The sequence below is a fragment of the Acanthaster planci genome, linkage group LG08 (assembly GCF_054643075.1).
Source record: "Acanthaster planci isolate LZ-2023a linkage group LG08, COTS_SCS, whole genome shotgun sequence".
NCBI classification, from domain to species: Eukaryota; Metazoa; Echinodermata; class Asteroidea; order Valvatida; family Acanthasteridae; genus Acanthaster; species Acanthaster planci.
This window is the reverse complement of record NC_141784.1, coordinates 1,980,092-2,006,894: the sequence shown is the minus strand read 5'-3', so window position 1 is coordinate 2,006,894 and position 26,803 is coordinate 1,980,092. Positions and strand designations below refer to the sequence as shown.

At 41.3% G+C, this 26,803-nt stretch overlaps 1 protein-coding gene across 3 annotated transcripts; it reads right to left on the bottom strand.

The window, feature by feature from the left end:
- Positions 1-1,421: 1,421 nt before the first annotated feature.
- Positions 1,422-23,464, bottom strand: LOC110976053 (carbohydrate sulfotransferase 13-like). Of its 3 annotated transcripts, none has more exons than XM_087139943.1 (4): positions 22,971-23,464; positions 7,324-7,467; positions 5,911-5,990; positions 1,422-5,350 (listed from the first exon to the last, which is right to left on the bottom strand). In XM_087139943.1, exons 1-4 carry the CDS (start codon positions 23,092-23,094, stop codon positions 4,436-4,438), a joined length of 1,263 nt encoding a protein of 420 aa, XP_086996069.1. In that variant the 5' UTR covers positions 23,095-23,464; the 3' UTR covers positions 1,422-4,435. The 3 variants fall into 3 exon arrangements, with proteins under 3 accessions (XP_086996069.1, XP_022084699.2, XP_086996070.1); XM_022229007.2 differs by lacking the exon at positions 22,971-23,464 and adding an exon at positions 22,792-22,950; XM_087139944.1 differs by lacking the exon at positions 22,971-23,464 and adding an exon at positions 16,648-17,177.
- Positions 23,465-26,803: the final 3,339 nt, after the last annotated feature.

Below are 26,803 nucleotides of genomic sequence, written 5' to 3'. Positions count from 1 at the left end.
CCAGCCCTGAAGCTGTTGGTTCCAAAATAAGTCACTGTTAACATGGAGCTATTAAACACACGAAGGAGTCAGCACATACAGAGATCAAAAGGGTCAATGATGGCCACCGCCAGCACTAGTGCACGCGCTGCAAGGACAAAACAAACTCCACGCAGCTTGTGGGCTACAAGGAATGCTCGGAGTTGCATTTGCAAAGGATTGTGGGTACCGCGTATGCGTGTCAGTAACACTTCCGCATGTTCAACATCATGGCCGCCTTAAGACGGAAACCATCGTCATCGGAGACTTAAATTTCGATAATTTTAGTGATTGGCCTGATATTCCAATGACAATGAAAGTCTGGTTACGTCTTTACATCCCCAAAACGTCTCTCTTAAGAATAAAACAAATTACTAACTAGTAAAATTCTCCAAAAAATACGCACAAGAAAACTGAGAGAACTGAATGTAGCTGGTCCAGACGAAAATAAAAAACACACAAAAACATGGGAAGATTCGTTTTCCTTTCTGTCATTGTTCACAACTGTCTGGGCATGAAACCTTACCACGCTGTCAAATGCATTCCTGCAGCATGTTTCCACCTTCTTTTAACCGTAGGAACCACTACGATTGTGACTTATGATATCAATATCACAGTTCATATTTTAGGTATTTGTTCTCTAACGCCAAAAACGCAAAATGTCATAACTGACTTCAGAAACGTCCGACTTTTGCCAAATAACCACCGTTGATTTGTAATTTTCGAGCGCATCTGCGGAGATCACTCGCTGACTCCTGAGGGCTACTAAAGAGAACTGCGCACCTTCTTCGTGCATCTTTTCCATCATTCATTTACTCCAGTATGCCGCAGCGAAACATGGCGAGTCTGTGGGTTACCAGCTACTTGGCAGTGGCGGTCACTGTGTACAAAGAATGTCTAGGGTCTTCAACACGGGAGCTGGTAACCGCGCTTTGTCTATGGAGCCGACAGGAGCAGTTAAACCTCTCTTGACTGCGCTTGATGATTTCCTGCCACAGAGGGGAAGATGAAGGCTCTACATTACAACCAATAACTTTGTGCTCTTACAGTCAAACAAGACAGCAGCGCATCCGTGTTTGAGAATGGGATGGGACATTACTGCGCGCCCCAAAGTGATCACTTCCATGAAGAATTCTCCACATCAAAAAATTATTTAAAGTAGAGGAAGACCGCAGGCCCACGTTTAAACATGCGCGTTATGAAAACGACAAGAACTTTCTAAAGAATACCCAGCTTTGCGTATTATGTTATATTGCATGTGTCAGGTTTAAAGTCGTTCTAGTTTTGTAAGGTATGACATGTAAAATGCCTTAGCAGATAAGAAGCTTGGGACGTTATCGTATGTATATTGTATTGCAGGGATTTCAGGCCAAGAAAAAAAGAATAAGAACACCGACGCGCAATTTTCTCTCATCTTTGGATACATTGTATTTGATTTTTTTTCATTTGCATGACATTATTTTTCTGGCAGTGTGTCGTCTTTCGCCGATTTAAAACAAAAGAAACACACTGAATCATGACATGATTATAAGTACTGTTACTTTTAGAAAACAACAGCACCGTCCCAAAATAATGGAAAGAAAGAAATCGACTCAAGTCAGACCTGCCAGCAGTTTTGTTATAAGCTACACAAATATATCGAGGTATGACAAAGAACATCCAGATGAGAAAAGAAATCAACAGCCATTACTTTAAGGGTCCGTGCAACGCAATATGGGCAATTCACAATTAGTGCGCCTCCAAGAGTTTGCAACGCGTTGGCCAATCACAGTGCGCAAAATCTGTCCACCCGATGCGCGTTTAGAAAGGGTCGACAGATTTCGCGCGTTGTGATTGGATGCGCACTATTGTGAATCGCCGGTATTACTCACTGTAACCTGTAAAAATGAACCTCTGTGTTCTAAAAATAACTTTTTCTTTCATTTTGTCATCTCTTACTTTAAAAAGGCGTTGTAGCGCCTATGTGGTTTCAATGCTAATGCAAATTCCAGTATCCCAGAGCAAAACTGTGCTGCCATCCTGTAAGGAAACCCCTCAATTTTACATTCAGAGTGTATGAAACCCATGCCGGAATTTTTGATATCTTGATGTCCTAAATTGTCTTTTCTTTGGTTACTTATTGTTGTGGAGGTACACGAGCAACCTTTTTTTTAATGAGCAAATACTGGGTTCGCAATATGAACAGAAAAAAACAAACAAGGAACCTGAACTGCGTCTTCTCTGATCGACGCCACAATGACCACGCCCTCTGTTGTCCAGAAAAGATTGGACAACTTTTATACGTTTTAAAAAGTGCGCTTTTTCAATACACTTCAATCAAGACAGGACGTCAAATGGTTTTCATACATGAAGAAGAGTTAAAAGATCCACACGAAGTGTGTTTACAACATTCACCGCAGGAACACCTCAAGGAAATGGACACAATTGGTATAAATAAGAGAGAAAAATGAAATCACAGCCCACCTGATGTGGGCACACGGCTGATGTGCAGGAACTTAATTATGCCGATGAGGAATATATACCCAAATCAGCATCATAATAAATTCCAAGAAATTTCATTTCTCTTCCTCAGTTAGTAATTTTAGAAACCAAACGTATGGATAATTTATTGAATGTCGTTGATTTATACGTTAATGCCCCAGATGCACTGATTGTAAAGTTTGGCTCCTCACGTCAATCAGTAACACATCGTATCCTGCTGATTTGATGACACATGAAATAACAGTTCTCAAGAATATTTTCCCTTTCACACTTTCTGTCAGTATTTGTTCTGTAATGGTGTAATTGTAACCACTTCCGTCAGAAAGTTACATCGCATTACGGTGTAGCATAAACGTTTTAAACATACGACAAAAAAACAGGTCTGCTAAATAACTAAAAATTTAGTCTTCACCAAAAATATACAATTCCTCAATAAATGCATTGTGCCAAATTTGATCCTATTACTTTCAATGAATACATGTCACGTGGAAGACAACGTTGTCAGGTAGTCGGGACTTTGAAATGTCAGCCGATTACATGTACATTACTTGGTTGCATAAAACGTACAGTTAATGTAACTGTCGAGTCAAATCGGTGAGATTTCCATCTCACAATACTAGTCTGGTTCCCTGACTAGCCGCACTACCTACAGATAGCAATCATCGCCATTAATGGCACATGACCACGGGAAGGCTTGGAATGCCCTCGTCTGAGTGCCTACCTCAAAGAATTTAACCCACTACCAAGAATTTCGTGAAACAAAAGCTTGCTCCCACAGGTTTCGGCTGGCAAACACGATGGCATACGCTTTGTCGTTGGAGAAAGCAATTTTACAACCCAAAACGGCCGAAAACTAATGATAACGTCGACATGTCGACAGAAAGCACTCAGTTTTTGGACATCGTTGGACGGCGGCGACCTAACCCTTGGTTTCGTTTAAAGCGATGTGTCAGGAAACCAGATCAAACATGTCCCTAAAGGGTCAAAGTTGGAAATGATTCTCAAAAATATGCATATGATTAAAGTATAAATATCTGATTTAAAAAAGAAAGTCATTATAAAAAGCTACAAATCACTGCTTGATTATTTCAACGATCTGTCCTGTCAACAAATGAAGGTGGCGTACAATATGTCACTGTATGTCCAATATATTTCAACCAAAATTATTCTGGAATGCAACATGAACGTCCTTCGCATAAAAAAACCACACTGGACCACTGGAATGCCCTAGTCAAAAATATTCCCCATGTGATACTCGTACACTACTCCCTTTTCTCTGAAAGCGGTATTTAAAAATATATTCTCTGTATAGCACAATAATATACACGTATACATTGTTCGCACAATACGGATCAACACGTTATGATCCGGTTTATATGGGCCGTGTTTATTTCACACAGATCTGGATTATGATCCGTGATCCGTTGTTGGTTTACGGACACCAAAACTCTCCTAATGGATGGTGCGAACCAGCGTTAGGATCACTGATCGAGATCCAGATCCATGTGAAACAAACTGACCCATGGTACGTAACGGTCTACCATCGTTCGTGTGTTCTTAGGCAAGATGTTTTACTATTGTGCGGTTGTCTTTTGTCCATTCAGGAGTTCAAATAGGTGTCTGTGAGGGTCGGAAAATCGCCCTGATCTCGAACTACTCTCTAAACTTGTTCTCACAGCCAATATCAACAAAGACAATAACCGGCAGGAATAATTTGCACAAAGCGCTTTGAGCACCACACATGTAGAACGGAACAGGTTTCGTCGAGCGAATCAGACTTGACCGAGGCAATTTCTAACGTAGTAAAGTCTTCAGCAGCAAATCTTCCAAATCACACAGTGCTGTTTGAAGGATGTGACACACGATGTCGAGTGCTAACTACCCTTGAATGCCAGATGTCGAGTGCTAACTACCCTTGAATGCCAGATGTCGAGTGCTAACTACCCTTGAATGCCAGAGTGGGAGGATCATAACCGAACAGATCGAAATCAACTCTAAACCTCTTGTAGAGATTCTGCAGGTCGACAAGTGGAACGTTTTTGTAGTACGACTCGAGCTTAGTTTGGTTTGAGCTGCCGGTGGGACTGCTCGACTCAGATCCTGGAAATGTCACATGCTCCGCGTGGATGAGCCGCAGGATGTACTCACTGTCCTCCCTCAGCGTCTCGAACTTGCCAATGATGTCATAGTCGATGTCACAGGGCAGACACTGATCAAAGATCTTTGACCAGTGCTTATTGGAGGAGGTCTGGGATGGGACCGCCGGGTCGGTCAGGTACCGGATGAACTCCTCGAAGGTCAGGTCGTAGCCGTCCGAACTTGACTGGTGGTTCTCCCGGTATATGCCCAGAATCCGATTGCCGACCGTCCGCTGCCACACACCGGCTCTTTCAAAAGTCGAATCCGGCGCCAGCTTGTTCCGGAACGCCGACAGCACGCGCGAGAAAGGGTGCCGGGCAAACAAAAACTTATCGTAGGATTTCAGCACTCTGCTCATTTCCGATGGAGGAAGGTCTTTCAACCTTGTCAGCATCTTCTGTCCGTCGCGGTTGGCGAAATACTGTGATATTTCTGAAGTGCTTTGGAAAGATTTGTTTAACACGAGGAAGACTTTTTTCCAGCTTGTGCAAGCTATCTTCGGCACGGCACAATATACGACCCGGTGCTCATCATCCACAAAAATGTTTGCAGACAGGTGCTTCCTAAGATCTCCAGACACCTGTTTACCGTAGTGTTGACATGCCTTACGAAGAACGTCCCTTCGAGTCTTCATTTCCTTACGTTTGGCGACCATAAAACTAACGGTCGGCCGAACTGTGTGCAAGTCAGTCAGAGAGGAATTGGCCCTTCCCTGGTGTACAAATGATAAAGACTCCATTAAAATCGTACGTCAGAGGTGCCTTAAAATCTTCTCAGTTTGACTTTGACAAACGAGATAAGTGCCCAATACAGGGGATATAGTTACTGCTTTTTAAGGAAGATGAACACACAAGTTGGAGTGTACAAAAAATGTACCACACGATGCAATTAAACAGACATTTTCCTGTTAATGTCGAGAACTTATTGTCAACATGTGCACATCTCATGATAGACCTGTGAACATGTATACATGTGCTTCCCTGTGGCAGCGAGGTGGGATGCAATCCATCGAGCTCCGATAGGAAAGCGGACATGTAAACACAGCATGACGTCATTATGTTTAAGGTCTTGTAGACGTTAAGTTTACAACAAAATGAAAGGTTCAGCCTAATAGTGAAACTGTGAAATATGGAGATGAGTAATAACTGCACCAAAACAATGTATTCCAAAATGATGTCTAAGCGGGCCTCAAAGACAAAACCCTAAATTCTTCTACCTTTTCGCTTCTACAACAATAAAAAATGCGGAGCGGAGATAAATATTGATATTTACCGTGCTATTACTCAGCAGATGGGGTAACAGTGTCGATCTCATAACGTCACTCACGTGCCTCTGGTGTGTTGGGAACTTCTCTGTGCACACAATTAGACAACCGAATATAGGAAAGTGAGGATTGATACATTTTGGCAATAGGTCACGCCTTACAACTGTTTTGATTTCTCAAAGATCTATGCCAGTAGTGGAAACTTAAAAAAAAAAGATAAGACCGATACAAACACGAAATAATGGACAAACCCAAAAATTATTCTGGGCGTCTGAATATTTTAAACAGGTTTTGGAGCTGTTCAGTCTTTACATCTACCCTGCATAGCAGTTTCGATTGACTTCTGATTACTTTTTGGCAGTTCTACGTAAAAATGGAAATCGGTCATGCTGTTACACCCACCTCACTGTCATTTATAATTCGTCAACAAAACGAAGATTTTCGAGAAATGTAAGAGTGAAAGGTACCAATACCTTTTAATTCCACTTTTATTTTCAGAAAACTTGTTTTTGATTTTGAATCATAAATAACGAGGTCGGTCACAGCGCAACGAGCTTCCACTTTATCGTGGATGCTGATTGGTTATGAAATCCAGTTGTGCATCTAGCCGCGTACACGTGACTCATGGGATTCCGTCGGTGAGATAGCGATGCCACGCGGCTAGACTGAGAAGGAAACAAGCCCCAGCCCTCCTGTATCTGGGTCACGGACTGACAGGGTCCTTTTCCTCTGGGACATGTTGCCATTTTAAAAATGGTATTAGCACCCCCCCCCCGCACTGAAAGGATTTCATTCCAACAGTGGACAATTATTTCAGACGAAAATCCTCTTTCCCCATTCAAAGGCTCGATGTGCCACTGGTGCTGCTGTTGTGGCACAGTCAAGAGTATACTAAGGTAACATCTGTCATGGCACTTCTTCAAAATGGCTTCAGTAGAAAGACACTGCCCACATGTTTGAATATCGGAAAACATTCATCCATGTACATGTATTTCCAACTCAGTCAATAGGATCTGCCCACTGCTGATTATTTCCAAGTCTGATTAAATCCAAAAGGTTTCTTTCCCCAAATATTTCACAGTATTTCAGGTCTCCCTTCACTGCAGAGGCCTTTGTTTCTGCTTCATAAGAGAACTTTCTGATTTGATGCCTGCACCATCTTGATGATCGATTGAGGCAAGCGCCTATAAACTGCAAGGCACAACGATTCTGTATTGTGTTGAGTAACTGAAGTTGGTAGATTTCCATTTTCAACCTCAAAAACTGACCTATATAGGCCCTAGAGAGAATTGTTTCATCAAACTTCTAGCAACAATGCGATTGTTGCAAGCCATGCGTTGTTACTAATTTTTATTTACAAAAGGGCACTTTCACAAATCCGACTTCCCAACTGGGTTAAAATGTCTCGATAAGAGTCTTACCTCCGGCCATGTGCTTGGCTAGTCCTATTTGTAATGGACTCTGCAAGTAGACCAAGACACTCAGCAACGTGAGGAGAACCATCACTAAGAGGACGGACAGCCTGGAACGTGACGTCATCGCTTTGACATCTGATTGGCTATCTCCTGTTGAGAACAACAAAAAAAAATCTCTAGTCGTTTGACGTCTGGGCACTAGGGCCTGATCAATCTAATTGACGTTCATACTGGGGATTACGTTTGAATACAAATGTGCACTGCAGACCGCTTTGAGCGATTTTACGTGCATCACGCCGTATCACAAAGCACTGTTCTCCATGTAATGATTGAACGTAAGTCGCAATGCATACTTGTGATTGAGTGCACGTTCCAAAGTCCCTATGGCGTCCACTACCATTAATATTCACGTCTGAAGAATGAGTGGTAAGGAAACTCTATATACAAAGACATCCACAGTTGAACAATACGGGAAATCTGTCTACACAGACGGCCTCTACACGACTAACACAAATACCATAATCATCTCGCAATTTGATCTACTGTCGCTAATATTTGGACAGCTTGAGAGGTAATTTTATTTGGACAGAAGCTCACAGCTGTTCGCTGTTCTCATTAACGCAAAGATAGACACCGCTATGAAAAATTCATTTAAAGTAATATCCGGAAATGAGAGGCAGCATGGTATCAATGACGAATAGCATGCATATTATGTAAACCTCATCTTCGGATTATTAAGCATACATATTCAGGGAGGGGCCAGCCACCACAGCGTCACGACTCATTCATTCAAGAAATAAGTAGGGCTGTGCCGAATATCCGAATATTCGATTAACGGTCGAATATTCCAATATCATTTTTCAACTTTGAATATTCGAATGCAAAATTCACAAAAAGGAAGGGGAAATTTTCTTTTGCTTTAAATGAGAAAAATTGCACTATGGCGGCTTGTTTCAAGCAGATTCAAATGAAAAGCGTCAGAAATCTTACAACGATTTAAAAAGTAAATTATTCATTAAACAAGTCAAAAGGAACAGAAATTTTCAACAGGGCAAGAAGTTTTGTTCATCTCTTAAATCTTGCTAAATCGTGACTTGAGATGTGAGAAGCTATTATATTGATCATAATGTACAATTGTGTGTGTTATTGCAACTGATTTTGTGTATGGTTTATTCATGAACAACGGTCAGTGCGACCGAATATTCAGAAATTCGATCAAATTGAAGGCCGAATATTCGAAAAGTGAATTATATGAATTGACTCAGCCCTAGAAGTAAGCACGTCGCTGTGTGTAGATTATAAACTTAAACATTAATGTCATGATTTGCACTCGAAAACATAGTGCAAGGCTATTAACTCTAACAGTGTATTTATATTAAAAAAATCTGCCATCCCTTTTAGGTTAATCTCATTGAAACGTACACTTTTTGACGCCTTTTTTGACGATATGTAATGACGGCGTTCTTTTTTCAGAAAGATACTGTTCTTAGAGGTTTGCTGATAATTTTTTTTAGGGATACTCTTATCAGTGTTCACACAAGGTCAATAGCGTGTAGCCTCCTGACTTGGCAAGGAATTGTCGGGAAAAAGAATATTTGAAGGGACACAACGATCTTGGCAAATTTAAGTCTACAGGAAAAAAATCCTTCAGATTTCTTCCTGGAATGGAATCCTACTTTTGCTCATGAATAACCCTGCATTTGCATGAAATCATAAAAACACCACAATGGTCTTGAAATGTCAAGACGAAAATTTTCAACAGGGACATCAAGGTGCATTTTTAAAAGGCCACTGCAGGGCTCTTTAATGAAGTTGCCCTTTTCATCAGCCAGCTCATTCATCATTACATTATCTTTTTAAAATGATCACGGCGTCGTTGCAACGTTATCAGTGAGTTCACAACATAGGCATCACGCCATTATCATCGCGATTTCACGACCGTTTTTTTTCTCCCCGTCCAGCGCTTAGAAAAACGTCATTAGTCATCACACGAGCCAAAATCTACGCTTCATTATTAATATAGGCCTATCACCTACAGGCAAATTCTCAGTTAAGCTACAACGCTTGAAGTAAGAATTCCTCATATCATTATCATTTTAGACAAATTGCAATTCCAGACAAAACATGCGCACAAATTTCCCGCAATAAACAACGAGGGTCGCTTTAATTGGCTTACAAAGCAAACCGTTCGGGCGCATCATTCTCTGTTTTAAAAGGTCGAGTTACTGAGCATGACTTACGGAAAAAAGATAAAGCGGATGATGTCATTTTCCATCCAGATAAAGACGTCATACTGATTTAAAGTTGACTTTCCACCTTTGGATTTTTCTCTTCCGCTTCAACAAATCGACAGCTTATACTTTTTGTCAAAAGTTGTGTCAAAAAAAAGATAATACTGAAACTGAATGGAGGACAAATGACCTCAAACTGTCGGCCAAGATAAAAATCAGACTTCTTCAGTGACATCAATCACCGGTACACAGTAGTGTGGCACTTCCAAATGAAGACCCCGTACCTGTCTCATTTCACAATTCATTGTCTCACTGAGATGGATATATGCTTTGCAGCTCTCGACGTTTCATTCGCCTCCTCGATCGAATGAATTTCATGTATTCGCGGCACGCGAATTATGATCGGATATTATATAATCGCTTCACTATATGGCTATTTCTCGCTGTTCGATTCATGGCTGGTTTTTCAACCATACGGTCCATCTTCTCAGAAGTGAGGAACAATTTCTGCATTCCTTTTCCATTTCAACGGAAACATGGAGTATCCTTTCCCGTTGTTTTAATGATCATATTAGGTCCCAAGCTTTGGTATCGATACATCCTTGGGAAGTTGGGTCGCTTGCCAACTTCCCAACTTCCATGACTTTTCTCTCTGGTAATTTTCTTGATTGTAGTTTTGCCATACGGGCAACACAACCACCCTAATACTTTTTGAGTGGTGAGCTATACAAGTACAAGACTATCTTTCCCCATGCAAACATCCCAGTAAAGCGCAGTGTGTCTCCACCGCAGCTGAGCACACTGAACAGGAACATAACAGATCATGTGCGGCGTGGCATACTGAAAAATACCGTACAGCTATAGTTCATCACGTGTTGAAGCAATTAACCTCTACTTGGAGCAGAAAAAAGGCAGGAATGAACTGTATCCTGTGATGGCCTGGCCGTGTTTACCGCCACGCACGCAGTACATGCGTATATATACCACTCATACTTTTCTTCCACTCCACCGTTTTGCCGCGTGGGTTCATGTCGTTTTCCACCACTCAAACGCACAAGATGTATTTACCCAAGGTTAAATTTTAACGCCACTCGGGAAGACCCATCAAGTGTCTTCGCAAAATGAATAGAGATCGTTTCCATGACAACTAAAACACTCTTCCTGCATCAGCGATCGTTCCATGGTTGCTCGGCGGGAAAACATTGGGTGTATGCGGTTGCCAGAGTGATGCCAGACCGACACCTCTTTGTGCGTTAGACGTTTCTGTAATGGCTAATTTACAGCCTCAACGGCAATTGCATTGTAAGAGACGTGCGTGCGCGCTATATTATTTCCAGTGCATGCACAGACAAAGCTGGAAACATAATTATTGGAAGGAGTATTGGATTAATGGGAGATTCAAATCAAGGCAGGCCAAGCCCCCCTAATCTACCAACAGCAATTGCAAGACAAGTGGCGAATGCTTTTTAGCACAGTGACTTAACACTTGACTTTTCATGCCTACTCTGTCTTTACTTCCCCCATTCGACGGTACAGTTTTTAAAAAAATACCATCGAAAGATTATTTGTAATATCTATCCGGATTAAATTGTATTTTTCACGCCATCATTCTAAAAAAGTTAAATGCTAAAACTTATTAAGAGAAGCCATTGCGTATATATTAACAAATACACGCTGTTCATATTCAAAGAATTGATTCTGTGACATTTTGATGGCTTGTCAATAGTGCCCACAAGTTTTGTATTTTTTTAATCTATTGATCGTTCACTTTTGATTTTTTATCTGATTACAGTTTCGATTAATCGAACAGCCGATTCTATCATGTTCAAGCAATAGAGAGCCTATCGCAAAGGCGCAAACGGTCTGCCTTGTTGATTTTATTTACTTTTTGGGGGGAGGGGGCTACATGTAAATGGGTTTGACTACTCCTGTCAACCACGTGTACGTACACGTGGTTGTGTCTGTCTCATATTCTATCTTACCATTCTTTTAAAAGGGGGGTTGAGTAACCGAACAGATGAATAATCGTTTGCTCTAAGTAAAAAAGTTACCAAAGAATCAATAAATTGACCGATTAATCGAGTATTAATATTTTCAGACATAGTGCATGAGTTAGATACGCTAACGTGCTATTTACAGTACCTAGCCAGTGGATAAATAAATGAATGAAACTCACCAAACAATGAAAGCATACCGTGAGAATCAACACCTGCAAAGCTAACTAATGTGATCAAAGTTCTCCTTTAAAGGGTACATCCAATACAACATATTTACTGCTTTATACCCTCGAGTTTTTACCTATGTGTTTTATATTAAAAAGCATATAGGTGCATTTTGGTTTTTATGCTATTGTGGATTTCCATATTCATGAGCAAAAATTGTGATGTAAATCCACGCAGAATATCTCCAATTTTGCATTGATTTATGCACAAAAAACTGCTGAAATTTTCCTTTTCTTTACAGTGATTTATTGCCTACGGCAGTAAGTCACCAAACAACCTTTCTCGGAAATGTTTCCGATGAGCAGATTTTGGGTTCACAATGTGAACATGAAAACTAGTTAAACTGAGCAGAGTCTGTCCTGAATGAAATCATGATAACAATGCCATCAATAATTGTTCAGGAAATTATGATAACAATGCCATCAATAATTGTTCAGGAAATTAAAAACCAGAGAATTTTAAATGATTGAAAAGTGATCTTTTCTATACATCCAATTAACTCCACAAGGATGTCAAACAGTTTTTTCATACGCGGAAATTTATGAGGAACGTTGCACAAAAAATACGTCTATTAATTCATCGCGTCAAGTACCCTTCAAAACTCTCGAGGTATTAGCAGGCAAGGACGCCAATTGCGCCAACAGCTCGGCACGGATCGCCGAGCAAATTATCAGATTCAATTAGAGGAAGGAAAGACGTTTGCTGGGGTCGAACAGGGTTTGGCACCGGCGCTGTCGTAGCACAAGGTTTGGCACCGCCGCAGTCGTAGCACAAGGTTTGGCACCGCCGCTGTCGTTGAACGCCTAGGTAGACAATACTCTAGCGAGTCAACAATTCCAATGTTATTACCACGAGAGGTGTACATTACGTCCGTGGAGCTATAAGGAACGGACTGGCTGTGTGTGTGGACATTATTAATAAATACATGTATTTAGGAAAACAATATTAGTTCAATGTGTACTTGGCAATTCCGGCGCCAATGCAAACGAACAAGACACTTAAACTTCACCGTTCTCTGGTGCACCATGCGCATCTTAAACCCCTTGCATGGAACTGTTGAAATACAAACGCTCCTCCGCTCGTATAATTTAACTTCGCGCACTGTTATAAATCGAGTCAAACATACAACAGCGTTAATGCAAATGTTGTGAATACATATTCCGTGGACGCGTATACGTCTGGTAACACTCCCTCGCCGAATCTTGGGACATGCATAATCTTTCTAGAGCACTTTATGCAACATAAATGAATAGAAACCGTCTTTGTGATACAGTACATCACGTAAGTATCTGATTTCCTCACATAAGCTCAGTGCTATTTCTTTAGATTTTTTTTTACTTTTCAATTTTGAACCAATTTAGTAGCAAAGCCCATAAACGTGTGCTCCTTTTTCCTTTTTATAAATTTATCTTCAGAACATGTTCATTTTTATTTAAAAATGAAAGGCTCTGGCCCGGGGTTGATTATTGCAACAATCGGATAAATTAAATTTAAGCAGTCATCGCCCGTAGCTTTTCAGGCCTTACTGAACCCATCTAAGCTCATCATCCCATCTTGTCACCGTAGCGAAGATTTCTATCGCAGCTGCATAACATTTGCATTGGGGTCTGCATGCAGCCGGACTTTCGTATATAATATACCTGTCAGTTTCCATGGAAACATTGAGGCGGGTTTTAAAGTTGCACAAAGTATGATCATGTATACACCACAATTGGAATATGTTTACTTTTTTGGAAGTTAGGAGCCACAGTGCATTACGTGGACACTGTCCAGAAAATTCGTTGAGAAATTATCTGACAGTTTTAAGGGGGACTCAGGCACTCCCAAAACACCGGAAACTCAGTCTGCAGAAGAGTACTTAGCCTAGCGCAGGCTGGCGGAAAGACACGCAGAGAAACACATTTCTACATTCGTCACTGGGTGAGGCTACAAAGGTTTCTCCCAACAAACACGCCACCTAAACTGAAACCGGAACAGAAGATAAAGATCACCACAAGTTTAAAAGATTCAAGATTTCCAAGGTTATCACACCACTCATTAAAAGAATGGTATGTGCGTTACTCAAGCTACATGCATTTCTAAATTGGAAGATAATTTATGCGTAAGATGACACGTACCTAGAAAGAGGGTCTATCCATGGAGTCATATGATAAATTTCCCAATAGTTATAAAACTAGGAAAACTGTGTGTCTATTTGTCAACGCCTATTGACCTACGTCCCAACTAATTTCAACTCTCCAGTCTCCATGTGAAAAAGCTGGACAGCTCATTCGCTATTCTGAGCTGTACCAACGAGTGAACTATATACGACTTGTTCCTCACCCTCTCCACTATAGAATATGCAGGAGGAAAATTACGGAACCAGTTTCACCACTTCAATTATTCCAAAAATGTTCACAAATACGTATTCGTAAAATAGCAATATGGATGACAGTGACTTCATGTACTTCTAACAATTTACGGACAATCCAGAGATTTTTCAGAGAGCATAGACCCTTTCCAAAAAGGTCCACAAAAAAGTCACATCCATTTGTCTGATTACAAATTTGGGAGCCATATTGCTCTGCAAATTTTCTCCAGAGTAAAAATATTCTTTGTCGATCAAATACAGCTGAGCTGTTTCAGTACATTTTTTTCACAAGTAAATTACTGTATTTTCCCACAGGTTCATAATTAGTTATTCCTACAGACTACATTGCTTTTCCAATTTTATTCCCAGCACCTACTTCTGGAATACTGTGGCTTATTTCAACATGACCGTGGCTTCTTCCCCAACAGAAAGCACGGGAACAAGGGGGAAATTGACCAAGCACGGAATACTTTTGTTTCGTTTGAAATGCTTTCCTTTCTTTTCTGTATCATTTTTGTGAATTTGAGGAGTTCAATAAAATTATTATGTTTTGTCCTTCTTTTATCATTTCGTTCCATGGACAAGTCTCCTAAGTGTCTGCACATAAACTTCGCTTCATCAAGACGTGTGAAGTGGTTACGCTGCTCAAGTATTTGAGTAGTAACACTACAGTACTTCCAAGTAAAGCGTATACATGAATACAATATACCAAGTCCGCACTGTATAACAAGCCATAATTGATCTATCAACAATCATTGTAACAGTGATCTATTTTCGGTAAAACATGCAAATCTTATTTAACAAGCCGATTCAACTTCGGCTTACATCGTGCATTTAATTTGGAGCACGTTTGTAGGATGCAGGCAGACATTTTAATTTGCTGCATGGACGGAAAATAACCCGGACCTGCCCCTATTGAAGATCCTGTTTCAGAGACAAGTACCCATCTGCCCTACGAACCCGAAAGGGGATATTGTCGTCCAAGCATTGCTACTACTCTGTGGCATGGTTCGGATTGTACTGAGGGATTGTGCCTCGCTGCACTATAGGTATTTACGATGCCGTTTTGAAAGAGAGCTCAAGGGTCTCTGGTGGAATTGGATGGCCGGCCTTTTTCATTTAGTATCCACCGTGTTAGCATACAAGCGGGAATAGTGCTAGTAATTATGGACATGCTCTATCGAGACCTTGGCATCATTTCAAACACTTCCTGTAAAGGGTTAGATAGTTTTGAAACTGCAGGACTTTCACTAGATACGTTGCATTCTATGTCACATCCTCTACGATCCACTGCAGTGTTATACGGTTAAGATCCAGTAAGATCCCCTCAAGATCATCACAAGGCCGACTAAAGACCTCCGGTCTGAATTCGAGTCACTGTAGCCTATAGGTATTCAAATGTATTAGGGTTCCTTTGTCTGTGTTTTCCCTGGGTCTTGTGACTAGTCTTGTATCTGGTCGTGTAACGTCTCGACTAAATATCGATCCACCGTTGTCCGATTCTGTTTTCCTTCCTCCATGGATATATTAAATGTCAGATCATGAGCACTTCTTGGATTCAAATAAATATTCTAAAACAAAAGGACGATATGTGTATATGTACCTCATCTGCAAGTAGACAGTGACACGATGGAGAAATAGGCCCTAGTGGCTGTGAGAGCTAGGTACATGTAAACGGGTGACCGACAAGCGCAAGGACAAACTTCCCGCAGGTGCACTGCATTTAACGACAGCGGCTGATGGACGCGATGAACCGCCTGCGGTCTGTCCAACACGTACCCTTGTGGGGTCCAACGTCCACCCAGCTCCCACATTCTAGGGGTATCCAACACGCTCGCCACGCAAATTTGCCTGAAAGTTTCCCATAACTTCGTTCATTGCGCTTCGACTGATCTCTGTTTTTTTTTCAGCCATGCAAAATCATGAGAAAGTCGACATGGTCGAATCGAATCAAACACTACCCGACAATCCTACATTGCCAAGTTCCACGTCGTTTTGCTAGATAACAAACTTGTCTAAGCCTTGGCCCTGGACATCGACACCCAGAACGATGGGAAAAGGTGTCCTTTTCGCTGGCGATGGCCATTCATGCATTGTAGTACTGCATGGCAGCCAGAATTCTGGAGAAATTTCTACCAAGTACACGATGGTGGTTTTGACATGCTACGGAATACTTCAATACAGCCAGACTTCTGTGCACAACACTTCGTATGGAGTTAACGTACCCTACTGAAAAAAAATCAATACCGACCATACTTTGTATGGTGCTATGGTCTACCAAGTATTATAGATTCATCGAGTTTTCTTGCTCGTCTATGCTGTGTGATTGATCATAGATCCACACTAACAAGTGCAGGCTATACACGCTACGCTGTGTACAGTACATGGGCCAGGCTCAACACACGACACGACAACGACCCCAAAACTAGTTCCACGGTTCCCATCGTCAGGGTTGGAACACGGAGCAATGCTTTCAGCCTGTATCCATGTCCCGCAAACACAGCCCAAAACATAAACATGTACTTACTGTTTGCTGTGCCCTCCCGCGGCCTAGCCATCCGTGGCACTAGATCATGGATGGTTCCGATCATAGAGCTTTTTTGTTTGACTACTGAACCATTCTCGTACGCTCGATCATGTCGATTGTAAAAGCTCAATGCAACTGACACAGAAGTGAGCTGGTTTCATTGTGACGACACTACTCTATGCGTACGTACATGTACATGTACACTGTACGTGCGTGAGGCCGGCCCATACATGTGGGTGTAGGCTGCATGGGCTACATGTGCAGGTACATGTATACGCAGCGCGAGGCTGTTTCAATTCACTGAATCATGGAGGTTTCCCACTAGGACTACCTCCATGAGTGAATCAAGAACACCGGATATGGCGTATCGTTTGAACTTGAAGGCCTGTGCTAGTACTCATTGTAGGCTTATACATGAGTGTACATCTGCATTCAATCATGATTCAATCACAGTATAACATGCGTGTACGTACATGTATGCATATGTGCATGTAATGTGTACATGTACTAAGTTATACGCTGAAGTACACCTACGTGTACATTTACAAGGGAATGAGTAGGCTGCACTACATGTACATGTACTTTGTGTGTTCGTGTTTTACACAGCGAGTCTTGTACAAATGCCTCTCAATTTTCCAACAGACATGCATGAATATGGAGCTATAAAACGCACCATATTAGGGCCCATGTACTTCTGGTCGTCAAATCCTCTATACGATATTATTCGCCCTTAGTATGCGTAAAGATCCAAGACTATCAAGAAGGAGGGGATTTAAACAACTTCCTCTTATCGATACCCGGCAAATGGGGACCGGATGCCAGTCTTTCTTTCGGCCGATTGCCCTGAAATGACACCACTGAGGTCTGTCAGCATATGTGTCCAAAGGTCACGACGGTTGTGCACGATGGACCACGGATGTAGGAACCTGTCCTGGACATAAACGGTCACTTTTTGACCGGGGTGAGCCATTAATTTGACAACACTTTTTTGTGGGCAAACTCAGTAAAATGCCATATTGTGGTTTTTTGTTGTTTTATTTTATTTATTTTTTTTGAGGGGTGGTCTTTTTCCACCGAACTTTCCTCTGTTTATGGAGGACGGAAAGTGGCCATCTGCTTTTCTGCTATCAGAATGGTAGAAAAGCAGATTTTATGTTCTGGTAACATGCAATTTTGACTTTTCTACTTTTCTGCCAACTCAAGAAGCAGAGCTAACACTGTTTGGTTTATGCATTTTTCTATTTTTCTTCATTCGCTGGCGGCCGAAAAGCGGCCATTTGTTTTTCTGCTTTCGAGCAGGCAGAAATTTGAATCGAACATTTTGACGACAACCGTGAATTCAACTTTTCTGCTTTTGTGATACCGGAAAAACAGATTTTTACAAAGGTGGCCGAAAAGTGGCCATCTGCTTTTCTGCCTTCCAAGGGCGGTGAACGGGCGTGAACCTCAGGTTATGACCATTTCCTTTCTTGGGGATTGAAGACGTATATAACCAATAATTACAGTCCACCCTATCTTTTATGATGAAAGATTCACATGTTTTCCTTGGACTAAACAAGCTTGTGTGTCTATTGGATGATAATTGTAAAACTGTATTTCCTTTGAGATGCTGTTTTCTTTGCCTCACAGGGACACTGATAGTGCAGTATGGGATTGGTCCATAGAGAGCATGGTTACGTAATGCTTTCCATACGTCTTCACTCCCCCAAAACAGAAATGGTCGTAACCTACCGGTTCATGACCCCATTCACTTCCCATTGAGGACAGAAAAAGAGGGCAAAAGTTTCTTTTTCTTGAGCATTTACAAGCACGTGCCGTCCAATAAGAATTGCAAAATAGCAAATGCCTGATTTGCATTTTTGAGGACAGGAAGTTGGAACAGGGAGCATCACTCGACACACGTAGAAAGTCTGGGACGAGATGATACTTTACCTTTAACTAACGGCCATCTCGCTAAATTAATATATGACAGCGCGAACAAAAATTCAGATGCGCAGAAAAATTATACTTGCATGCTCAGACGACCCCCTCTGCAATTTAACTACGGTATCCCCTCTTGATCCTTTCGCAGACCACACTGACATGGCTCCATTAGATCCTATCTCTTCATCATCTCATGTTTCTCTGATCACAGCCACTTCGCCCTCGAACTTCTCCGTTTGCGAAATTTGCATTATTTATCGCCTTCCCCTAACTCCCCATGGCCACCTAGCCTCATCAATAATATTCACAAAGAATAATGTTTATACACATACCTGCCCAAACAAGATATCGTACATTTACTCGTGCGTGAAGTAATTCTTCGTCGCCGTTCTTTCTAAATACGTTTCAGATCATTAAAGCGCATCGCTTTCCTACTGAGATTTAAATTTCATTTCTTGTTGGCATGCCTTCCTCGATGAGCAATATCCCCTGAAGTCTAGTTCTCTGCAAGAAAATGAAATAAAATTCTGCTCCCAGTTCCTATTCTTCCTACGGGATAACAAGATCTAGAGGTGAGTTCCAAGAGTGATAAACAGACCGTTTTTTTCATCCCGTGATCGGCACCACAATTAAACACTTAATTGGTTAGACTTGGCCAAAATAATTAGACCTGAGACGTTAATTATGCATACAAAATTGTGTCAAATACAGTCAGTTGGAAAAGAGGGATTAAAAAATTGTGAATGTGTGAAAAATAGAAACCTCGTACTATAGATATAAATAAATCAGATCAGACGCATTCCTTGCAAAACAATTTTCTCATGTCTCATGCAAAGAGAAACAAACCTACTTATTCATCTTGCCATTGTATCAGATTAGAATTTCTTACTTAAGATTATAGACAAACGGAACTTGACTGAAGAAACAAAACTGAGTGTCCCACCGTGCCCAATTACCGATCAAGATGTGTGTCTCCACTACCGTCAAGTAACCGGACGGCGGACTATACAATACAGACGGTCTGGCAAATGGAAACAGACGTACTGGCGGCCCTAAGCCACCAATCTGTGCAGCGGCGATCATCGCTAATGGCAGGTTTGAATCAAATGTACAACGACTTTACTCATTCCTATCACAATGGATCAAGGACCTGTGTTAGATGTGTGACGTAGGAAACAGGGCCCTCGATTCTACAGAGTAGAGCAAGTTCGACCGACGGCTATACTGAGTTGACTATAATAATAATGATAAGGAACATTTCTATTGTGCAGATAATACACAAAATAATATACTCAACTGCGCATAACAATACCTATAGACCGACTAACACCGCCCGAACGATGGATGGTTTGCACTGATCGACCATTTGTAACCAGGCCCCAGAGCACGGTCTTACCGGTCCGCTGGTTATCAACAGCCGATTTCATCATTACAGAGGGAACAATTCACATGAAAATAATTATACGAGGTTTCATTGAGGTTGCAAGAATGAAATGTGAGTAACGATAAGATTAAAAAAAATTGACCGACTGGGGTCGTTCGAGTGTAACTGAATTGCGCATGCGCACTGTTAAAAAGCCACTGACCACTGGTGTACAGTGGCGTAGCCATGGGGGGAAGGGGGCTGGGGGCACAAATTCCCGGTTCCCCCAGGTGCCCCCCCCCTGGAAAAAAACCCGGATGAATGGATATTGAACAACGCTAACAAAAACGTGTCCCAAAAAACCACACCACTGAAAGCTGGTGCTCCCCCATACGATGCTGGTACCCCCTTTGCGCCCCCCACTATAGTAAAATCCTAGCTACGCCAGCGCCATTGCTGGTCGAACTATAGTTTGCCTCCGAACTTGCCATTGCACCATTAATTCAGAACGTGCAGTTCACCCTTGCGTTTTGCATGAAACCCTGACAAGTGACATAATAATACATGTTATCATCGACCACCTCCCAAGCACTTTCAACATTGATAGGGGGTCGAGGTCAGTTTTCCCATATTCTTATGGTCTTATTTGCAGTGATAATGAGGGTGATACTTTGCTTTAATTTACAAGACAGGAAACCTTCGGTCAAATTTTTTAAAGGAACCAGGGAATAAATTTTTCTTAGAATCACTTTTTGTGTATCTCTGTACTCTTCTTCCATGTATGAAGACTGTTTGACATCTTTTTTGAGTTATGTGAACTGAACGGGGCACTTTTCCAACATTAAAAATTGGCCAAGCATTTCTGGACAAGTGAGGGCACTTTTGCTTTGATGTGAATACAGTGAGGAAGACATGGTTCAGGTTGCATGTTTTCATGTTCAAATTGTGAACCCCAAATTTGCTATCTGGGAACATTTCTGTGAAAAGGATTTTTGCTGGATTATTGCCATATACTTACACAGCAATATATTGCCAAAGAAAATAAAATCTGCCACAGCAATGGTTAAAAAATCTAGAAATTTTCTGTGCACAAATCAGTGCAACATTGAGATTCGGTGCCTTGGATGACATCATAGTTCTGCCCTCATAAATATGCAAATTACATCAGCATAAAAACCAAAAAGCATCAAAATATGGATTAAAATTGCAAAACAAAACTTAAAATCAAGTTAATTGAAACCCAAAGATGTAATTTCAAGGGTTTTTAGTAAAATTTATAAAAATATTTCTATTTCCTGGTTCCCTGAAAGTCTATTCTGGAAATAATCTTACCCTGAACAACACTTGTTAACGTGCCAGGAAGTCCCGCACATGAAAATCTAGTTGACTTTGAGTTCAATTTCCACTATTCTGGACTTTTACGGAAATTTTTCTGAGCCAGCTGGAAATAATTTCGATTAGTTTGAAGCATGAGCGTCGGGAGGGGGCCGATCCGGTAAAAACTGATTTTTTTTAAATGGGTATGGAGTGAAAGCAAGAATTGAAAAGTGTGTGAAAATCACCTGCTTTTATAGAAATACCACACAATTGACCCACCTTTCCCCGGTTGTTGGTTAATAAGTTTACTGCTTCTGCTAAGTGTCCTTCAGCCCCACTGGACAGAACTTTTCCCCTAGCAACATTAATGGTTCGAAGTTTAATGTAACGAGGTTTTGCATCAACAATTTCCTGCGGCTACATTTAATTAAAGTGCATGCGCTGATTAAGACAATACGGATCAACTGTCTGTCTTTTTAAACAACTTGGCTAAATGTCACCGCCCTGCAGTTTGCATACAGTACCTAGACGAGCCACATCTTAGTAATGAGCCAGTTTAGTATTTCAAAACGGTAAGGTCATTCGGGAACAACGTGTGCACATGAGTTGGCGTATAGCCGTGCTGATTGGACAGACCGTCGCGCGAGCGTGCTCCTTCTCCTGAATAACGTCGGACGCGCAACGGTTTAGGCATGCGCTGTTTGAATACTGAAATTGTTTACTAAGCCCAAATTCGATTCCTCTATCTTGTGGACAGTTCCATCATGGGAGACGTAGATCTAGCAGGCAATGTAGCACTACTCTAGAGGTTGAGGTTCCTATGCATGTATGCAAGCTTCGTGTTTAAAGGGAAGAGCAAAGGAATCAAAACACTGTTTTCCTCGTGACCTCTATAGTTGCAGTGAAGGGTAAATTTACAAGGTGCCATGACCGCAATTATGCACATGATCTACGAAAGAGGTCGATCCAAAATACTGTTTTTTTTTTTTAAAATACTCATTTTTACAAACTCAACGCCGACTCAATGGGCTGCGTGCGCGTTCCTTTGCTTGTGCAAGGCACGTTGGAAACCAACATAGCGCGGAAAGATCGCACCCAAGGGAACGAGGTGGGGTGAAACCTGGAGAGAATGACGCTCGGACCATGCTTGGAAGTATACAGCACAGTCGCTATCACGGTATAGGGATCATTATAGCTTAATGTATATCAGTCATGGAAATTCGCTTCCACGTTGTGCGTGGCCTGTAGTACCCAGAAAGTACCAGCAGAATTATTCAAAAGCAGCCAAACTAATGTACCATTATGACCCAGTACCCTAGCAACATGTTCACACTTTATAAAACTGGTGTGCTCAATCCCGTCCGGAGCTACAATGAACCACTGGTGTGTTTTGTTTATAGACCAAAGCTGTTACATCATAGAGCTACAAACCCATCAACAGCGCCTTTTCCGGCTCGTGTGTTTCCAACGGTGAATTAGCTTCGACAAAAGTAAAATACTACCACGAGGTCAATCTGAAGTTTAAATGCTTGTATACTTACACAATAATGTAATCTCGAAGAAATTTCACAGCTAAGATCTGGAATGGCAGCTTATTCATCGAGAGAACACGCACCGTATTCATATACTGCGAATCTACAGGGACAGGCGTCAGTGCCCCCGAACGCGGTGCAAAACTGGACTGCCTCGGTGTAGGCAAGATGATGGAGGTAATACCCACCTACTTTTCCACCCTTCAATGAAATGCACCGATCAAATTTCGTGTGTCGCACGTCGCATCCTTGAGTATGTCGACTTGAACCAGCTATAGACACATCCCTATGGTGCTGTTTTTCAAGTCTCATGCATGCGCGAGGTTCCTCAATTGCACACCCGCGGGAGACATTTGGCTAGTGATAATAATCCACAGCACTTCGATCGCATCTCTCCTCGATGGAGTCTCTACCATTGATTGTCTGTGAGCCCGGTACTTCAGTGATTCGCTCGGCTCCCGCCGCAATAGCAGGTGGCTGTTTCAATTGCTGTGGGTGTCACCAGGCATTGAGCTAGCTCTAGGCAAGCCAAGCCAGAAATGGTTAGTGATTGAGGATGTGTCCCCTCACGAAGCCAGGGGCTTGACGCAGGCCCAGGAGCCAAGCAATGAAGAAAAATACAAATGTAATTCACTCTCAATATGATGGACGGATATGATGGGCCTTAGCTCTCAAATGTGAACCTCGTAAATATTTTCAGCTCGCCACAGCTCAGAAATGCTGCTGGCCCGAAGCCGTCAGACGACGAGGGTTGAAGGGGTCTTGCGCTGAATTTTTCTCAAACGTTTTGTGCTGAAGCTATCTAACCCCATAAAATGCGTGAAACTTTGACATGACTCGTAGATTTGCAGCACAATTTCTACTGGAAGGTGCACTTTCTTCTCATGCTTTGCCGGGCCACTGTAGGCACGGTTGCAATGATGTCCTTCCGGGAAGACACTAGAGTATCATCAGGACAAGGACTTTCATTCTTGTTAAATTGTCACACCTAAAATTGGCTCGCTGAAAAAAAAAACATCTGAAAAGAGAGACTTGCTGAAATACTGCCATGAACTCATTCAATTAACACCAAAGATCATACAGAAAAATCATGACTGCAACATATTCAAATTCCTGGCAACTTTGTGTGGTGCTTTCTGCACAGAATGACGTCACGTTTTTACACGTGAATATGAAGAATTAAACTGACACAAAACAAAAAGGCTCCAGTATACTCTTTAGAAGGCAAAACAAAAAAAAATGATTAAAGAGATGCAAAAGTGTATTTCTAAAAAGTAGGATAATTTTTAAAAATCGCATTGCATATGCTGTTTTTAGATGGTCAGGCTTTCCAGGCTGACTGAAATTCGTAACACTAACAAAGACGCGTGACTCTTCGTGGTACTATTGCGACTTGTTAAATTCCTGATCACTCTCCAAAATACCGTTTTGTTTTGCAGTTTTTGCATAACTTGCTAGTTTGCAAACATTGCAAAATAATTTAGAGGTGAGTGGGCCTCATCTGGCATATTTTCAGCTCAACAAAGTAACTGCCGTACAAAAGGTGCGAAACTCACGCCCTTGTTTGTAAATGAATGTGTACACTTTAATAAATAGCCATGCGCAAGGGTAAATGTCGCAGCATTAAATGAAAAAGAATTCCAATCCATGTGATTGCTTTTTCACGCCTTGCAACCTTGAATCTGCCACCCATGCGTAGTATGGGGCGCCATCAGGGCTATCATTAATATTTTACAAAATGATTGCTTGAAACCAAAAACCAAGCTCAAAATTTAAAAACAAACAAAAGAGAAACTGCATAAACAAAGGACATCGCGAATGTCAAAAAGGTAAATTAAAAACGAATGACAGAAAAATGAATCAGAGTTCTAAATGCTGCTTTGCGAAATGCATTTCCGAAATAAGTAATGAAAACCTCAAACGATCTATATCAGAAAAACCTCAAACGATCAGAAAAAAAGGAAAAGATCAACGGACAAAATTAAACGACAAACGGACAGAAATAAAAACTAAAAGCACAAAACTAAACGATCAAAATACAAAACCAAGATCTAAAGAAATAACTAAATGATCAAAGGGCGGAGCCACACGATCGAAGGACAAAAATTAAAGAAACCACTAAGTAAAAGCAAACGTTGAGGGCGGCAATTGCTGACGTTATGATAGCGCGAGTAAATCAGATCTCGACGTTTGTCTTGCGCTCCGGGGTGTCTTGTCGTGAATAAAGACGGAGGCTCCCTCTAATGTCAATCTGGAACCGCTTTCATCGAAGTCCACTCTGTCACGAGTGTGCCATCTCACACTTGCCCGTATATTTTGCTCATCCAGTAGAGGCTTTGCCTGGTAGCCATCATGCAGGAACTGTTTTCGTGCCACGGGGACGCCTCCCTTGTACATATCCCGTGGGGGAAAAAGTACTGGCCTGTAAGATGGCAGCCATGCAAACCCTCTATAAGCCTATGCTAATTCAGTTCAGTGAGTTGCAGATTGAGAAACAACAATAGGATGAGGGACTGGAGGCAATGGTTGACAATAGGTTGGAAAGGAGTGTGACAGTTTGCAATTTGCCCATCGGGATTTGCGAATGCATTTAAATAACGTCGCACAACACCCCATTCCTCCAACAATTCCCTTTCCCTCCTGCGAACGTCAACCTGTCCATCCCCCCGCACATTTATCAGATCAGTTAGAGAGCAGTTCTTAGAAGTTACTGATACATCGTGCAGCTACGCGAAGACTTCAAGTTTCTCTCTTTGCCAGCGATCTAATCGACTGTTTCGAAATTTATTGCCAGTGGTTGGTGTGTCAAGGGTAAGCTGTGTGCTGAAAGCCAAATGCCTTCAATCCATATGTTCAGTCGGATACCAGTGTCTCAAGCAATATTGCTGGAATGACTGATATAAATCAAGGGCTGAAGTAGCGCAAACTTCACACTTCGAAACGATAGTGGCTGTTCATTAGGTGTGCAGCTGTTGTGTGTTGATTGTCCGTGTGTATTGACGCATACTCCACCATTTCAACCGTCAGTGCCGCAACTCGCTATAGACAGCTTTGGCCTATTTAGGTGTGTTTCATATACAAAGTAATGTTGACTGAAATCCTTGTGCCATTCATTAAAAATGACAAACATTAAGCTTTGAACACACGACGAACACACGCACTGTCTGTATCTTCCACTGTACCAGCAAGTTTATTATTATTATTATTTCTTAGGCTGGCTGATAACCTAATGAAAATTTTAACACAAGTCACACTGAGTAAACTACACGTATAAAACTCAATATATGGCACAAATCATATAATTAGGTTTTTGGATTTTCAAATAGAAATCAGAGATCAGAGATCAAATTTGCAAAAAAAACTAATTTATTCTTGCTTTGCAATCACTACACAATACACGGTAAATACACGGATAATAAAAGATGGAAACGCGACGGGAAACGAAGTAATAAAATGCTTCAAAATTCATGCTTTCCAGAAACAACTGTTGTTGAAACTTGTCAGCAATTAGGCGAATATTAATTTAATGCAAATATGAAACAAAAGCGGCTGTCATTAATATGCACAATCGCGTAGACCAGTGAGAACCTGATAAACATTGATAAAACGAATAGTCGTGCAATTAATACCATATGATCTCTCTGAAGTTAGATCGGAGAGGTAAATATTGTAATAAAGTTGATGAAGAGACAAAGGAAAAACATGAACTTAAAACATTTCAAAGAGACATTATAAAATGTGTCATGAGCAAACAGCCAGAAACAAATCCCACAGACCATCTATACATCTATATTTTTTCCATTAGTAAATGCATTTATACGACTATATAGAAACTGACGATTTAAAAAAACATATTGCCATTCCCCTGCGGAATTAAAAGATCGCTTCCATTATAATCTGCATCCAGACATAAGGTCCAGAAGTATAAATTGACATGCACAAATTATATACTCGCCGAGGGAATAAAAATTGCTAAAATAAATGTTAAATATCTTAGGTATCAGGGCGTCCCTTATTATCC

Excerpts from the sequence above, each read along its gene's own strand:
- LOC110976053 (XM_087139943.1), bottom strand. The coding sequence starts at position 23,094 with ATGAGACTTGAAAAACAGCACCATAGGGATGTGTCTATAGCTGGTTCA. Across the intron at positions 7,468-22,970 it reads ATTGAAGGGTGGAAAAGTAG|GAGATAGCCAATCAGATGTC; the intron begins GTGGGTATTACC and ends TGTTCTCAACAG. Across the intron at positions 5,351-5,910 it reads ATCTGCTGAGTAATAGCACG|GGAAGGGCCAATTCCTCTCT; the intron begins GTAAATATCAAT and ends TTTGTACACCAG.